This window comes from Astatotilapia calliptera, chromosome 11 (genome assembly GCF_900246225.1).
Source record: "Astatotilapia calliptera chromosome 11, fAstCal1.2, whole genome shotgun sequence".
NCBI lineage: Eukaryota > Metazoa > Chordata > Actinopteri > Cichliformes > Cichlidae > Astatotilapia > Astatotilapia calliptera.
The window spans coordinates 73,319-91,569 of record NC_039312.1 but is presented as its reverse complement, the minus strand read 5'-3'; the positions used below and the strand labels follow the sequence as shown (position 1 = coordinate 91,569).

Here is an 18,251-nt window from a genome sequence, read left to right as displayed (position 1 = left end):
TTTATCCCTTTTTTCTTTTCATCCCTTTTTCATCTTCTTGTTTTCCACCTTTAATCCTCCTGGATTTTTTTTCTTGTATTGATTTGTCTCTTTTCTATCTCTTCTTTTTTCTAGGCTGTTTATTTGCCATAATAATCTCTGATGTTTATTAATTTTCCTATTAATTTTATTCTGCTTCATTGTCTATGCCTCATTTGCTTCTTGCCTTTCCTGCTTTCTATATTTTTACGTCATGTTATTTATGCTTCCTGCTGTCTTTTCTTTCTTTCTTTCCTACTTCATCATTTACCTCCTGTTACTCTCATAATTTTTCTTTGTCCATATTCACAGTATGTTCTTCTCCACCTTTTCCTTTTATCATTCCCTTTACTTCATTCATGGTTTTCTAAATACTGCCACCTAACTTAATAGTTTTTTTTCTAGTTTACAGCACATACACATTTATCATTAGAACAATAATAATAATAATAACAATAATAATAATAATTTACAGGTAATTCCAGTAAAATCTGGGTGAGACTGAAATCCTTGCCCATTCTTCTTTGCAAAACAGCTCCAGCTCAGTCAGATTAGATGGACAGCGTTTGTAAACCATCCCATTGTTGCCCTGGCTTTATGCTTAGGGTCGTTGTCCTGCTGGAAGCTGAACCTCCACCCCAGTCTCAAGTCTTTTGCAGACTCCAAGAGGTTTTCTTCCAAGATTGCCCTGTATTTGGCTCCATCCATCTTCCCATCAACTCTGACCAGCTTCCCCGTCCCTGCTGAAGAGAAGCCCCCCCAGAGCATGATGCTGCCACCACCATATCTGACAGTGGGGATGGTGTGTTCAGAGTGATGTGCAGCGTTTTGCATTTTGGCCAAAAAGTTCCATTTTAGTCTCATCTGACCAGAGCAGCTTCTTCCACATGTTTGCTGTCCCCCCCACATGGCTTGTGGCAAACTGCAAACGGGACTTCTTCTGGTTTTCTGTTAACAACGGCTTTCTTCTTGCCACTCTTCCATAAAGGCCAACTTTGTGCAGTGCACGACTAATAGTTGTCCTATGGACAGATTCCCCAACCTGAGCTGTAGATCTCTGCAGCTTGTCCAGAGTCACCATGGGCCTCTTGGCTGCATTTCTGATCAGCGCTCTCCTTGTTCGGCCTGTGAGTTTAGGTGGACGGCCTTGTCTTGGTAGGTTTACAGTTGTGCCATACTCCTTCCATTTCTGAATGATCGCTTGAACGGTGCTCTGTGGGATGTTCAAGGCTTGGCAAATCTTTTTGTAGCCTAAGCCTGCTTTAAATTTTTCAATAACTTTATCCCTGACCTGTCTGGTGTCTAAATCCAATCGAGAATCTGTGGCAAGATCTGAAATCTGCTGTTCACAAACGCTGTGCATCTAATCTGACTGAGCTGGAGCTGTTTTGCAAAGAAGAATGGGCAAAGATTTCAGTCTGTAGATGTGCAAAGCTGGTAGAGACATACCCTAAAAGACTGGCAGCTGTAACTGCAGCAAAAGCTGGTTCTACAAAGTATTGACTCAGGGGCTGAATTACACACACCCCACTTTGCAGTTATTTATTTGTAAAAAATGTTTGGAATCATGTATGATTTTCGTTCCACTTCTCACGTGTGCACCACTTTGTGTTGGTCTTTCACGTGGAATTCCAATAAAATTGATTCTTGTTTGTGGCTGTAATGTGACAAAATGTGGGAAAGTTCACTGTAATTAGCCACTGTAATTAAGCCAAGTTGTACTGGCATCAGAAATAGCAGTTTTAATAATCATATTCATATGCTATATCAGGTATATATGTAGAAATCTTATAAGATGTTAAACTTCCAGCTTCTCACAGCTGTTGTTGTATTGACCTATATTAACCCCCCTGTAGTGTTTGGCCCAAACCAGAATTAAATCACAGACAAACTTCAGCAGAAAGCGCACTGCAGTGACACCGTCCTTGTTTTGATAATCAAATCTATTAGCTACAGTTTCGGCGATTCACTTCCCAATTTGCCTCTCCTCACCACAAGTGAACAGCTTGTTTGGGTGTCCTTATTTTCCACAAGCTGCTTCTCTAATAAAGAGCTACCTCTGCAATATGCAGACACCCCGGAACACTATCGGAGTGGATTGTACCAGAGAGTTTTATAGAGGGCAATTGTTCAAGGCAGTAAGACTGTATGAATTAAAAAACCACCACCTTTGATTTTGCAGAGCTCACATTTTATGTATTTTTTTTAGCGTACCATTTCAATTAAAAATAATGTCTGTGTTAGTTTTCTTTTAACGTTCATTCTTCATTTTGTGACACTAATATTTGGCCTGGTACCAATTAGTATTTGCAATGCTAAACCTACAGTAAGTACAGCTAATGTGCGATGTGACTAATTTATATGCATACTGCTGCCATCGTCTCATTATGATGAACATCACCACCATTGCTTTCCATTACTGCCATCACCAGAGCAGTGCTGCATGCAGTGAAAGTAATGAAAGTGTCTTTGCTGCGCTTTAATCTTGTACCTCTTCTCTTCGGCAGGTTAACATGGTTATTGGGATTCTCGTTTTTAACAAACTGGTGTCCAAAGACGGAATTACTGATATGAAACTAAAGGAGAGGGCGGGGTATGCCTTATACCACACATCCATTTTACACAGTGACCTATAACCAGCCTCATTGCTCTAGGTAGTGGCTGAGACCGGTGCAGTTATCAGCTTCTAGTCTGAAATTGTCCCGGGCCATTATGTCATTGGCAAATTGGTTGAAGAGAACAACATTTTTAATCCGAAGAAGATGAAGTAAAAAGAAGATTCAGAAATCTGGCTGAAATTATATTAAATGAACAAGCAAAAGAAAATATACTGTTTGTTTTCACACATGTGTGAGTCACGTGACACTGCAGACAGAAGACAAATAAAATGTGGAGGCTGTCTGGTTATTGGTCCTGCACAGACTGAGCAAGATGATGTCTCATTTCATTGCTTTCCTTTTAAGTTTCAAATGTGTCACATTTTCCTCCAGCTGCTCTTTCTTTGCAGGTGTTGCTCTTAATGTGAAGTTCTATAAACCCATCCATGTCTTTTTTTCACCCGTTTGGTTGTTTCTGGTAAAGGGAAGCAGGGACTTTAAGCAGCGAGACCTCACTGTAAAGGGAAAGCTGGCTTATTACGACTGGGATTGTATTCTAGCTCTGGCCACAATTTCTGTTTGTGATAATGGCATTTTAATCAAAGTTTTGGAAAGAATGGAAATGTGAACAGTGAAGACAATTCAAGTCATTGAATGAACCCAATAAAACAATACATGGAAATCATAATATTGAATTTTATCTCCTTAGAACTTAATAGAATACCTTCAAATAGAGTCACGTTCTTTGAGGAAAGGTATAACTTGGAGCAGGGGTTGCACCCTGCTATCATGATTAGCATTGATATAGCTTTTTATCTACAGGGATGAAGTGAAATGCCAAGCTTCTCAATTGCCAGATTTCAAACTCAGTGGCAGTTTCCAACAATTCATGGGAGTTTTCCAGCTGCCAGAAAAATTCATGGAAAACTGGTCTCATTTTATTTTGCTTCGGGAAAAATACCATGAGACGTGTTTCATTCACACTTTATGTGTATATTGTTATCATTACTGATAAACCCCTTGGCCAAAGCAAAAGATATGAAACCTAGTAGTAATAAACCATAAATGTATTTCAAATTTACAATAACTTGAAGTAGATATAGTATTTTTTATTAATATTATTATTATTAGAATTAGTAGAATAAGCAGATAAATGCGTCTGATATTATTCATAAAGACACAGTGCAGCATTTTGGGAAATATACTTTAGCATTTGTTGAGAAACCTTAGGTGTGTGGACTGCCAACATAAGGGTGGGAATTCTGGGAATCTGGGGGCAATACACCTTCCAGCAACTTCACAGTTGTTTGTGTCATGTGTCAGAAATCGTCTTCGCATGGACCAGTTCCGGTAACTGGACCTTAACTGGTTCATGGTCTGTCACATCAGTATCACGTTTATTTGATGTGTATTCAATGATGTGACACAGCCCACTATGTCTTACAATGTTGCAATGAAGAATACTGGAGGGAAGGCGCAGGGCTACTGGCTAAAACTTCAAATGCAAATTAGAAGACTTATATAAATTAGACTTGACTGTGGACTTACAGCTAGTAAGGACAAACGAAAGGCAGAGGACGAGGTCAAACTTTAGTGCAAATTTGAATGATGAGCACTGGATGAGATTTTGTGTTTCTTAAGTGGTGTTTCAGCAAACACCACTCAACTCTTGGATTTACAGTGCTGTGAAAAGAAAATATGTGCCATCTTCCTGGTTTTGAAGGGTTTTTTTTTGCATATTTGTCATACTTACATGTTTCAGATGATCAAACAAAATTTTGTCCGGTCATCAGCACTGACCTTAAGAGAGGCCTGCAGTTCTTCAGATGTTGTTCTGGGCTCCAGGATGAGTTCTTGATCACTCTCACAGTAATTTTTGTAGGCCAGGCACTCATGGCAAGGTTCCCTGCAGTTTCCTCCATTTGTGACATATTTAGGTGTCAAAAACTAAGAAATCAGAAATGAGGAAAATACTTTTTCAAAGCACTGCAAACTAGTTTTGTGTCCAGCTGGACACGGTGTGTTAATATGATAGCTCTGGAGTTGCTGGAAGGTGCATTTGTACAGTTGTCTAACATGTTTAATGCTGCTTTTAGTTCATGCATTATATCAGTCCTATCACCTGACTATTGGTTTGTCAATTGACAAAATAGGCTGCATCTGATAGATGGGCGTAATACCTTTGACACTACCTGCTGGATAGTGAAGACTGAAGCTACATACAGAAACATAGGTTTAATGTACTTTAGCATTGGCAACGTTTCTCTGACCAAGAGAATATGTCTTTCTTTTATATCCAGTCTAAAGCAAATAAGCATGCTTTTCAGGATGTTAGACTGTTTCTTAGTGCATCAGAGCCACAACCCAGAAAACCTGCTTAGAAAAATCTTGTTATGTACGTAAATGTTACAATTTAGTTTCTTTAAAAGATATGAATACTTAAAAAGTATATTTGCCTAGGTAGGTAGTGATGGCAAATGTCAGTAGACTGATGGTGTAGCTTCTAAAAATTGGTCAGAGCACAGAGCAGACATGTACCCTGCTGCCCTTTACCTCGCAGGCTGTTCTGTCCCCATTGGCCATGTTGGTGCATTCAGATGTTATTTTATTTCTCTCTCTGAAAAACATGTTTGCGTTCTTCAATGATCTCTCTGTTCAACTGTACTTGTTTTTATTCTGTCTGAAATGTCATGTTTGAGTTTGCACAGAATCCCCTCTCTCTCACTCAGGGCTCTCCAATCAGGGACACATCAGTCTCAGAAGCCCCCTCCCTTGTCATCGGTGATTGGGTAAAAAAAATACCTGCCCATTCCACCCTCTCTGTAGTGTATGGTTTACCAGCCCTATCAATTGCCAAACCTGCAGAATCCTCTAGCAAGCTCCTCTGATTGGCTTACTATTATTTCCTGCCTATTCACCTCACTATTGATTTTCCAATTGATCCTGCCTCCCATTAGCTGGGTAGAATAACACAGTGCCTTAGAGTCTGACAGTTTCTGTAATGCTTTTTATAGAAAATGTCTTTTTTCCAATAACTCGTGCTAAATGCATAGCGGTAATATTAATCTTTTCTGTATGCTTGAATAGTATGAGAATGTGTGCGTGTACCAAGTTAAAATGGTTGTCAGGATTTTATCTCTGTTTTTGTATTCCGTAACTGATGGCGGAACGCATAGCCTGACTGACAGCATGAACTGGTGAGACTGTGTCTTGAATTTATTAGAACTTAATTGGGAATATAAATGTCAGAAATGAATATCTGGTTACATCTGTTCAGAGTGATCGCTCAGGCTATTTTGCTAAGCTATTTAGTTGTGGCCTAACAAAATCACAGAAGTAGAAGAAATTTATGTTATTATTTCATGTTTCAATTAAACTTGATAGCACAGACGTTTTTGACCTTGGAATGAGTCATTCTAATTTTAGTCTTGCTTGCTTTGCTATTGAGCTTTCATCAGCATGCTCCAAGATATGGCTCATATTGTGTGCTTCCATACTTGCACTTTACTTGAGTGCATAAATACAGTCAGACAAGTATGGCTACATGATGTGCACAAGAAATACGGCAGTGTTACGCTTCTCTCCCTCAGTGGTTGTAGATCATCAGAGATGAGAGATGAGAACCACGTCTGCTGGCGGGCATTGACAGTAGACATGTTGTGGTGTTTAGTGCTGTAACAGTTTTGCAGATGTTGACAAAATTAAGTGTTCAATTCGAGAAAACCCTACCCTGTTGAAATTGAAGTACTATTCTATTATATTTGTAACTTACCATGAGTATCTTGAACCACAATAACAGTCTTCATGTAACCCAAATACTTACATGACAAGAGGTGGCACTAATTGTAAGGGCACCATCTTCTTAAAAAATTGTCTTTATGTGTTATTTTTTTAAGAATAGCTATATTGACCATAACTGGATTGGACAATCAAAAATGTCACATCATTTATTCATAAAAGTTTGTTACTTAACAGGTAAATTATTTTGGGGGGTTTTCTATCTATTTAAATTTTTGGAGAAAAGATGGACGTAGCTAGTGTGACCTTATGTGTCGGTTTCTGAACTTGCATTTTAGAGTTTCAAGATAAACATTTCTAATTTTGCCATCTTGGTATGAAAGAAACGTGATATTATGAGAAGTTGCAGGCCTGACTGAAATTGCTTGTTTATTGGCTAATCGCTTGTGAGTGACAGGTTGTTAGCTAATGAGCAATAGCATGGCTAAACCTTTTTCCATCATTTTTTATTTTGTATTATACAAATATGACTGAGACAATGAACTCGGGGCCAAAGTGTTTACAGAGATCAAGAAAGAAAGTCTTTTTAACCTCTTTATTACCAGGCTATAAAAGTGGTTGACTATTCTAGCATAGAGTCTATAGGGACTGCTTTATTCAAGGCTGTGTCCAGTGTAGATGCCAAATCATACATTGATTTACTTTGTGAACTTTTCATTCTGTGACTCTGAAATTTGTTGTTCTTTGCTTGGTAGAGTAGAACAAAATAGTAAAGAAGGATGTCTAATGTTCTAATCTCATTTCCATCACATGACTCTTCTCAAGCATCCAATCCAAAACATGTTTAATGAAGTTAATTAAATATGTAGAATGATTAATTGCACAGCAGGGTCCCCACCAAACAGGTCCAAAACAGGTCAGCCTGAACGTCAGATGGGCCTCGCCACTGAAAATTAAAGGGTAATTCAATTAGAAAATTACAACAGACAAGAGAGGCCAAATCAAATCAGTGCTAGAGCTCCTTTCCTCCTTAACGAACATTAAATGGTTTCAGTCATCAGGCCGTATATTTACAGGTTGTAATAGAGGGTTAATCGAACATTTAGCTTTGAGAACCTACCATTTGCTCTGAAATCTTATAAAGTCTATAGACAGGTTTATGTTTGACCAAAGGATTACCTTCCACCTGATTAATGTAATATTTGTCTGTGAGCTGCACATTATTTATTTACTGAGCTTAATGCATGTCACCCCACCTGCCAAATGGCCACCTTTTGCCTCTCAATCCTTAAGACCAGGGAAATGGTGTATTTCACAAAGTGTTGATTGCTTTTTAATATCACTGCCTGCAGTGTACATTTAGTGCCTGTATTGCCCTTTAACTTGAAATTGAATTTCTTCCATTATGTGATTTTTAATCCTGGCATCCATAGGCTACAAAAATCGATTCCCTCAGCTCCTCTGCTCTAATTGTTGTTTAGCAGAAGGCCATATGGCAACAGATTAGTTTGTTATTACTTGTCAATATTGCAAGCATTGTAGTCAGTCTTTGTCTAGCAACAGCAGCGGTAGGAGAGCTGCAAACAGAAGAATTTTGGGAGGAAAGCAAAGCGATGTATTTTCATGGTGATCACACCTGCAAATCAACTAAATTTATTTTGTTTATTTGTTTGCTTACTTTTTGAGTGCAAAATTATAGAAATACATGTAGAGAGTCAAAATCTTTAAGTACGGATGGGAATTGATAAGATTTTAGTGAGTCCGATTCCATTATCGATATCACAGATTGATTCACTTACGAGAGTCAACACCATTGTTAAGCAGCAATAAAAAAAACTTCATACATGTAAATTAATTGCATGCTTCGGGTCAAAAGTTTGTGCATGTATGCTATTTATCTGCTTTATTGTTACCAGTGTTGTTGTCGTTACTCAATGTTGCACAGAACACTTTCCTCAAAGGAATGCAGTACGTTACTTAATTACTCTCATGAAAATAATGTAATTCGTTATACTACGCGTTACATTGCTTTCATGTTAGTAAATAGCTGAAACATACGGTCTCATAATCACCGTTTAAAAATATAAATCTGAGGCTACAACCCCATGCACTAACACAAATCCCTAATAAGGACACGCATCTCTAAGGCTACATTCACACTGCAGGCAAAAGCGCATCAAATCCGATTTTTTTGACCCTATGCGACCCATATCCGATCATGGTCTGACAGTGTGAACAGCACAAATCTGATATTTTCAAATCCGATCTGGGTCACTTTTGTATGTGGTGCTGAATCCGATACATATTCGATGTTTTAGAAAGCGACTGCTGTTTGAACGGTGATGTCGCATTAAATCCGTCTTTTACGTCACTGACACAAGACAGACGCTAATTATCAGCGCCGGAGAAGCGCCCACGAAGACATTGTGAACGCTTCCTGGCCATCCCGTGTAGATGTCAGTGAAACTGTTGGGAAGACAACGTGAACATTTTATTTGTACTGTATAATCTGCAGATTCTGACAGAAATCTGTAACTATCTTTTGAAGCACCGCTCCTCTCTAAAACAGCAATAAGGATAATTATTAGGTTATTTACATTATTATGTAAATAACACAATAACTTAAAGCAAAAATTGGGAAACGTAAAATCCGAAGTCTTTATATTAAGGGCCATCAGTCAAGCAATATTGTTTGCTCTGGGTCTAAACAGAGCGCATTGTGTGTGACGTCTTCTTTTGCGCATGCGGGCACACTAGAGCACGTTTGCTGTCACATTTTATTTGTAGTGTGAACAAGCAGACAAAAAAATCGGATTTGAGCAAAAAATCGGTATTGAGCATTAAGACCTGCAGTGTGATCGTAGCCTAAGATCTTTCTGTTAGTAGAATACAAAGCTGACCGCACAAAGCAAAGATGACAACCAGAATAAAAAAGCGGTCACTAGTGATGCAGATTTTATGATTAGAGACAAATCAAATCAAATCAAATCAAATGAACAGGTAGAAAAGGAGGCTGCAGTCTGGCTGCTTGTTACCAGTTGATGTTAGGGTGCTGGCGTTCTTGGCTAGCTTAGCATTAGCATGCTGTCTGTGCAGATGCTTTCAAAGAACTGACTGAAGAAGTCACTTGATGAGTGATGAAACGTTTCTCCCACTTAAAACGCTACGTCCAGATGAATAGAATCAACTTTTTGGGGAATTTCTTACCTGGATGATTGAGCATGCATCAAGGCAACCGAAGCTGTGTTAGCAGCATAATGCAGTTGGATGCAGTTTTCCACTTTACCATTTCGTCCTTTTGTGCAATAAAAATAAATGTCCATATCCATGCTTTAGACTGCGTCGCTATTTTGTTCCTTTGACACTTAAACTGAAATCAGCCAAAGAACTGATAAACGGGATCAATAGGCAGGCATTTGACTACTGGGAACAAGGACCAGTTCTCGATTCCCATCCCTAGCTTTAAGTGAACTAATTAAAACAGAAATCCACCCAAACATCACGTTTGACCACCACTGGGTCCATTTGATACTTTTGAGAATAACTCTGGCACAAACAATGTGGCCCACTGAGAAATATCTACTTGCTGTAATGGAAATGTAAGACAAGCAATGCTTCAATGATCCAGAAAATCAATGGTAAACATTTGGTTTTGGTTTCAGAGCCCTGTATACACAATCATTTCGTTACTTGACACTGACAGTCTAGAGGCCAAACATTTGAGTCAAAAACAAGAGTTTTCTTTTTGACAAAACCTGCAGACAGACAAAGACTTTGGCGAACATCAAAACCTCTAACATTCACCGCCAAACCCTTTAGGTTATCACCTTCAGTAACTAAATGATAACATTTTACATCAACGCTGTTTCATGCATTCTGTTATGAGAAATCTATGTGCACAAAGTGATGTGTTTTTAAGCCTAGCCCTGAACAGGTTTCCTCCAACTTGATGGAAATGGTCAACATACATGTGTAAGACTTGAAATCTTAGAACTGGATTTGGTATTTCTAAATACAAGGTGCAACTTGTTAAAGAACATTTAATCAGATACTTGTGGGGGTGTATGTATATATTTGTGCATCCAGTTCTGTCTTTTTCAAATATTAAACATCTATGATGTACAAATCATTCCACCCAGGAAAAAGAACATCTCAAAGAAATCATTAAATGCCCCAAATTACCATGGCATTCATGCCAAATGTAAGTGTAAGTAAGCTTACATGATACTTAAAGTTAGGATATGCTGATATCTCTGCAAATTGCTGAGTGAGAACACCATTAGAAATATTTTCAGACAGTCTCAGATAAAAGACTTTGAAGAAAATGTCAAAATGTGAAATAGACATGACTTTGGCTTGCATTAACTTTGTAGCTCCGATTTTGGCTGGGTGGCCATGAGAACAGAGACAGCTTTTTGTTGACTTAAATCAGGGGTGTCAAACTCAAATACACAGAGGGCCAAAATTCAAAGCTGGAACAAAGTTGCGGGCTAACATTAATATTTATTGGGAAAAAAAATTCTTCGTCCAGATATAAGAATGAATCTTTTCTTATGGACTCAAACAAGTTTTGCTGAAAAACTGAATATGGAACAAGCAAAGCTTAATACTAAACAATACATATATATTAGCTGTATAACACCAGTAGGCCAGCTCTAATAGTAATTTGGTATGGCTTCGGGCCAGAGTTTGATACCTATGACTTAAATCATTGTTACATACTGAATGCATTGTTGACATGTAATCTTGACTCAGGGATTGTATGGAGCCAGGTGCATTTGAGTGTGTCTGTGCGAGTGTGTGAGAGAGGGAGAGAGAGAGCATCTTTGCATACAGGCTTGGCGTTTACTCAAAACCAAGCACAAAACCAGCACGTGATCATGGTCTGAGCGGCAGTGATGTCAGTCCTGTTCAGGATTGGCATTTGACTGAAGCTTTATGAATTACAATGAGAGCATGCCAGTGAGCGCCAACTCCTTCATGCCACCGGCTGGTTATTTGTGAGGAAAATCAGACATTATGTTTAATAGGAAATGCTTAATAATTGAGCAATCTTTGCCCCACCTCCCCTGCCCCTCAGCCAAACACGGGTAAACCCAAAACCATCCAACAACTGTACAATAGCCCTGAGAGAGAGACTGTGCGAGAACACTGTGCGAGAACACTGTGACTCACTGTGCGTGCGTGGCTGTATGTGTGCTCACGTGCATCTGTGCGAGTCTGTGTGCAGGTGCATCTGTATCTGTTTGTGTATGTTACAGCGTGTTAATTTGACTTTGCAGTCAGATGACAGTGCCACTGTACAATATGACGCTCAAATGTGCCAAGTGCGGAGTTATCTCTTCGGCTGACGTTTCCACCACAGCTACCAGTAACGCCATGTTAGTCCTGCTAATTATTTTTCCTTAACTCCTCTTACCTCTGTTCTCTCCTCTACCTGCCTTCTTCTCCCTCACTTGATTGGTTCTCTGTCCTTTATCCTTCTGTCATTTTTTTCTCCCTCGTGCACTAGCAGGGAGGATTTTGTTCTTGAGGGTTATGTGCTCTTACTCAAAGCAAACTTGTGTTAGCTGTACCCATGTAAATAGTTTTGCATATGTGATCGATTGAATGAGAATGAGAAAGCGTGTTTGTGTGTTTGTCTAATAGGAGATAAAGAAGCAGATATTGAAGGGGTATTAGCATATACTTATATTTATTGTCTGTCTGTGTGGGTGGGCGGATGTGCCTTGCTGTCATCTGTAAGTTCTTAGGTTGACCATTATGTAACTATTGCCTGGGCAATAGTTTTCTGCTTTTAGAGACTGTGCTGATAGAATCTGATTAGAAAAAGGGAAGGTAGTTGTCCTCTTTTTTTGCAGTATGTCTGTTACACTTTTCTAAAATCCAGAAATACGACCAATAGCCACAGGCTTAAGGTAAACCCATTTTGCTCATTTACAGCTCTATATTCTACATTTCTTGGACACTGCTACATTTATAGTTCAACACAATCCTCATCTATGTTATACTGGACCTCGGGGCCACCCTTTTGTCAGAAACAAGCTGGTTTTGTTCTTCAAGTTTAAGCAAACTTTCTTCTAAATGGTTTGCTGCCCAGAGAAGGTTTGAGCAGCTAGTTATTGGGACAGAGACATTATATTACAAAATAGCATATGTTCAGTACTCTGTGGGATTTGCACTGAACTATTATTATACATTTGCACAGACCTGCCTATTCTGATTTTGAAACAAAGTCGTCCTCCTAAACTTTAAACAAAGCTAAGGAGGACGTTTTTTACTCCCTCAACCAGCTCCATTCACATTTCCTGTAGTCTAAAAGACACAGTGCATACTTCCAGCTTCTATGCTGAGCAGTTATTGGCTGGTTTTGCTTTATTCTACTCCTAAACATTTCTGTTGGGCTTGGGTTGTCAATTTAGAGGGCAGGTGATAGGGGTGGGCGATATATACGATATACAATAGAAACGATATAAATTTGGCCAACGATAGAGATTTTGACTATACCGCTCTATCGCGATAGCGCATGTTGATGATGTCGTTAAGCTGCGCCTGTTTTGGTCAAAAGCATCGCAGCGGCTACAACCATTATAATCTGCAAATTATGCCGGGCGACAGTCATAGCAAAGAGATGAAGCACTTTTGAAATATGGGGAAAGCCAAAAACTGCGCTTCCTCCACTTCCATAACATTGATTAATTAATGCTGAATTCTCTCGCAGCTGCTCTATTTCCATGTTGTTGCAGTATATTAATAACTAACCTCGTATTGTGGATGAATAATCTCAGTTGTTCTCCTGACTGAAGTTTGGCCCGTGTATAGCATCCTGCTATGCGATTGTCCCTAAAAACATTTTTTAAACAAATTTCTGCACGCCCAAATCGTTTCGAGGTCAGTAAGCACAACCAGAATTCATACATAAGGCACACTCTCGATTTTTGAGAAAATTAAAGGATTTTAAGTGTGCCTTATAGTGTGGAAAATACGTTATACAGAAGAAAAGAATATATCGTGATATATATCGTTACAGCACATGCTTCAAATTATATCGCGATATGAATTTTAGGCCATATCGCCCAGCCCTAGTAGGCGATTAAATGCAGTACTTCATTTTCTTGATCAGAAAGTTCTTATAGTGCCCAGATGTGTATTTTTGCCTCTGTGCTGATTTTGAGATGCTTTACTTAAACTCGGGCCTGGGCTGTAATCACAGGTACAGGAATTTGTCCGTTAACGTTTGACCAAAATATTCCATGCTAACTGAAAATTATTACAGGTGACTACCTGCTTGAGCTGGTCATTATTATTATTACTAGCATTGTGTAAAGCTGCCATTGAGGCAAACAGTGTTTGCTTTCAGGATATTACAAATGACAGCCACTTGGTCACCAAATGTCTCATAACTTCTGTGTGTAAATTATCATTGGATTGTTGTAGAGAAAAAAGTAAGCATTAGGTCTTAAGTAAAGCTGATAGTTTATAGTTTATAAATATATTAACACAATAGCATAGTTATTTTATAGAATGCAAAATCTCATCATTAGTAATATTTAAAATATTATGTATTTGCTCTGAGAAAGCAATTGGTGACAGTGGGGAAGAAGAACTCACTTAAAGTGTAAAGTGCCAGTGCAGACACTGACGTGGTACAGTGATGCTGCACAGGGGTTTACTGCTCGCAGGGTGGAAAAGTCTCCGCACAATGGGACAAAAGAAACGTGTGATATGCTTTTAACAAAGCCCAGGTTATTACCAGAGGTGGAAATTAGCTATGCTTTTTCAGTTATTTATGGGTTTCCCATCATTGTACTTTGTTTTTGTTTTCTACGTTCTAAATATGGATGCCAGGTTTCATTTTGCAAAATATCAAGTTTAGAAAATATGAATTGTTGACCAAAAAAACATTTGACAAATAGGAAATATTTTATCCTGAGATAAAATGATCATACAGAACATTTTAAGTAAACCCACTGTGTGGCTAGTGAGAATTTAGATATGTGGTAAATAATGAAAGTTACCAGAGACTTAATTCCACTGTTGTTCATGATTTGTAGTGATTGTGTAAAAGTGAATTGATTAGTCATGACTTGGAGGAAGTGTGCACCTCCTTGAATGTTATTTTGTTTCTCACTGGCAAACCATTTAAGGGTAGAGGTCAGAGGGGCAAAGGTACAGACATTGTGTACTTAAGTAGAAGTACAGATACCAGTGTTAAAAAATAAAACTTCAGTAACGTTGAAGTACTGGTTCAATTTCTTACTCTAGTAAAAGTGAAAACGTTCCAGCTTTGAAGTGTACTCTGAAGTAAGAAAGTAAAAAGTAGCTCTTTGGATGATGTTTCTACTAGCTGTTAGCAAAGCTAACTGAACCTTGTACTATGTTAATGTAATAATAAAATAATATAAGTAGATGGGAATACAAACTTTATATTAGCCTGAATATTTATTAGAATCAAAATTCTAATAAATATTCTCATCTTGAATTTGTTAAGCAGAACATGAGCAGAGAAAAAGAAGGGAAATAAAAAATCGCTGTTTTCTGTTGCTTACATTAAACAGGAAATGAGTAGGGAGGAGGTTAAAGTGGGATTCAGCAAATGGGGGATGTTGAAATGGCTCAGCATAGGGAAGAATCATAACTCTTAATGTACAGGCTGTTATCAGCTGTTCTAAACCCATCACAGTACAGAAAACTAAGCTGTTTATCCTGCACTAACCTGCAGAGGACTTTCATGCAACCTTTAAATGAAACAGTGACACTTGTTTTGCAGCATCTCTCACAATGTGAAAAAAACATATTGTCACATGTACAGGCCCAGTACTTGATTTAAAAACACGAGGACTTACATGTAAGCTTTAAATTTCCAATTTGTCAAATGCAACGGAGCAGTCTCTACTTTTATATCCAACCTCTTAGCTCTCTTTCTTTTCTCTCCCTGTGAAATACAGCAGCTGGACCTTTAGCTAGCAACACACTGTGAGATAAACTGCACACAAACAGCTTGTTTTTTTATCTGATTTTTGTTCAGCTAATAGAAACGTTGAATTTGGAGTTACCTGCCACAACATTTTACTTTCAAATGCGTTAAAACAAAAGTAACAAGTCTATTCAATTTTATTTATGCAGCAGCAAATCACAACAGTTGTTTCAAGGCACTTTACATTGTAAGGTTGACTGTACAATAATACTGTTTTGAAACTGTAAGGAGTGTAAAGTCCCACATATCAAAATTGGTATAGCCTGGATCTGGCCCACACAATGTGCTTACACATGGCCCACTTACCAAAAAGAATGACGGCCCTTTGGTGGCCCAGATTTGGTTTGCCAGAGGTGGCCCACACATGGGCCAGCACAAGGCCAGTTGCAGACATACTGGTGGTCCTGTGCTGGCCCGTCTGTGGCCACCAAAGGGCTGTCATTCTTTGCGGTATGTGGGCCATGTGTAAGTTGTGTGCAGCCACGGGCCAGTTGTAGACACACTGCTGGCCATGTGCTGGCCCAGAACAGTTTCAGCTCTGGCCCCAGATGTCAGCCTAATGTGTACCTTAATCAAGCCATGTAATAACAATATATGCCGGAACATAATAGTGCAAAAGTAACATGACGAAACTCTGCTCAGACAGTGAATGGATGGACTCTTATACAATGCTTTCCTAGTCTCCCGGATTGCTCAAATGCTCTATACAGCATGCCACATTCACCCAATCCCACACTTTCTCTAAACTGAGTGCTTCCTAATTACATTCATACACATTCACACTCTTGACATGCAGACTGGAGGAGTCAGGGATCGAACCACTAAGCTTGCGATCACAAGGTGACCTGCTCTCCTTCCTGAGCTACCCACTGGCAAGGATGAGTAAACCGTCACTAGGTTTTGGATAAAGTGTAACCTATCAAACCTGCATTTGAAACGTTGGCTACCATAGCAGTATAGTATTGCAACATCGCATTTGGGTCTTCTAGCTAAAATAGGAAAATAGGAAAATAAATAGTGCCATCATTGCCAGACCTGGCCCACATCTGGTTGACATACACCCTGCCATGACAGCAGTCAGTCAGAAGTGCCAGCTTGATGCCGGATCACGGCCAGACCTGTTTTCCATGGGCCTGGCCACATAAACCAAACTGCAATCGAGCCAGATATTGCATGCCATAACATAGACAGTGCCATCTATGCCAGGCCTGGCCCATATCTGGATGACATACGTCTTGTCATGCCAGAAGTCAGCCAGCAGTGCCAGCTTGATACCAGATCCGGGCCAGACCTCCTTGCTATGTGGGGTGTAGATATTTGTTTAAAATGTAGGATGTAAAAGTAAAAATCTGTCAGAAAAAAAACCTACTTATTTGCATTTCAGCCACATGCTAATAAAACATAGTTTCGCAAGCTAGAAGAGTTAATCTTTCAAATCACACATTTTTGCTCTAGTTTTTCTGTTATAGGACATTTGGTATGCCAAAGGTGTAAATATTACACCCTAACCAGATCTACAAGGCGGCTATGGGAGACATTAGCTAGTGGTATTAACTGCAGCGAAATCAGATATTTATTTTTTTTAATCCATGTTAATACGTCTATTTAAAATAAGTCTGACACACATCAATAATCAATATCAGAACAAGTTGAAAATATTTTTTATTCATTTTATTCAGTAATGTTTACTGTAAGCTCAGTCTCTGGATATCAATTGAATATGAAAGACCTACAATATATGAAGCATTGTTGACAACAGCTTAAAAATAATTTAAAAAGAGAAAGTGGGTGTGAATTGCAACTTGGAGCAGACGTTTAGTTTAGTCTGACTTAGTCTTCAGTGCTTTTTTTTCCACCTCTGGGATAGTTTGTAATTAAAAGTTAGCCTGCTTAATTATCTTCATTTGGAGGATCTGAATGAAAGACTGTTTCACCACATTCATTGCGGGTACAGTCGTTCCCAGTAGTTATTGTGCTAGTTTATTATCAGTATTTGCATTAGAAAAATGGAAAGAGTCAGGGGATAACACTTCTTCAGACTCTCTCTCTCTTTCTCTGTCTGTCCTCCTCTGCTCTGCCTCTTCTGTTTGTCTGCATTCTGTTTCAGCCTCATTACACTTGTTTTTTTCCCCCCACTGCTCACCTCCCTCCCTCTCTTTCCTGTGGCACTAGATCCTTTATGGTTTGACTGAATCATCTTAAACATACATGCATGTAATATATGTGAGTTAAAAACATATATATCAGCAAATAATGGATGTATGTTTTTGTTTGCGTTGGTAACATAATTATTTGTTTGATGTTCTGTATTAGTGCATGTTTAGAGTTGTAGGCTAACACTATGCTAACAGGGTGAACAGGTCCAGTTGAGCAAAAGAAATCAGTTTAACCTTGTTTTTGTGTGTGTGTGTGTGTGTGTGTGTGTGTGTGTGTGTGTGTGTGTGTGTGTGTGTGTGTGTGTGTGTTTTATAGGGCATTGAATATAAAATCAGCTAATAATTCTAACTATCTTAGAATGCAATGGCTAGGAATCACTGTAGTCCTGCCTTCACAAAGTTTGGGTTGTACTGTTCTTGACTACAGTTCCCCTTCCATTCTGTAGGGCGTCACTGTGGAGCTCCTGTGTGGTATTGCCACTCTTGGCTCTCACGTGGATGTCAGCTGTCCTGGCCATCACCGACCGGCGTTCTGCGCTCTTCCAGATCCTTTTTGCTGTGTTTGATTCACTGGAAGGCTTTGTCATTGTCATGGTTCACTGCATCCTTCGCAGAGAGGTATATTATAGGAACGCTACCCTATTGTTTTGTTTGTAGTTGTGCGTCCTGTCTAGTACTTCCAGCTGAGATTCTTTGCTGACTACTACCACTGTAGTGGGTGATGTGTTGATTTAATATGTTGAGCTACAGCAAGCTACCATATTA

General features: G+C 38.9%; 1 protein-coding gene across 10 annotated transcripts in view; it reads left to right on the top strand.

Annotated features, from left to right (window-relative positions):
• Window positions 1-18,251, top strand: part of adgrb1a (adhesion G protein-coupled receptor B1a) — a 208,475-nt gene that overhangs the window by 174,840 nt on the left and 15,384 nt on the right. For 7 of the 10 annotated variants that reach the window (XM_026184581.1, XM_026184582.1, XM_026184578.1 and 4 more), the window contains 3 exons: window positions 2,526-2,611; window positions 11,636-11,734; window positions 17,933-18,104. In XM_026184581.1, coding sequence (XP_026040366.1) covers window positions 2,526-2,611; window positions 11,636-11,734; window positions 17,933-18,104 — 357 coding nt within the window. Of the gene's footprint in view, window positions 1-2,525; window positions 2,612-5,344; window positions 5,405-11,635; window positions 11,735-17,932; window positions 18,105-18,251 lie in introns of all 10 variants that reach the window. The other 3 variants (XM_026184584.1, XM_026184580.1, XM_026184579.1) reach the window with 2 other exon arrangements.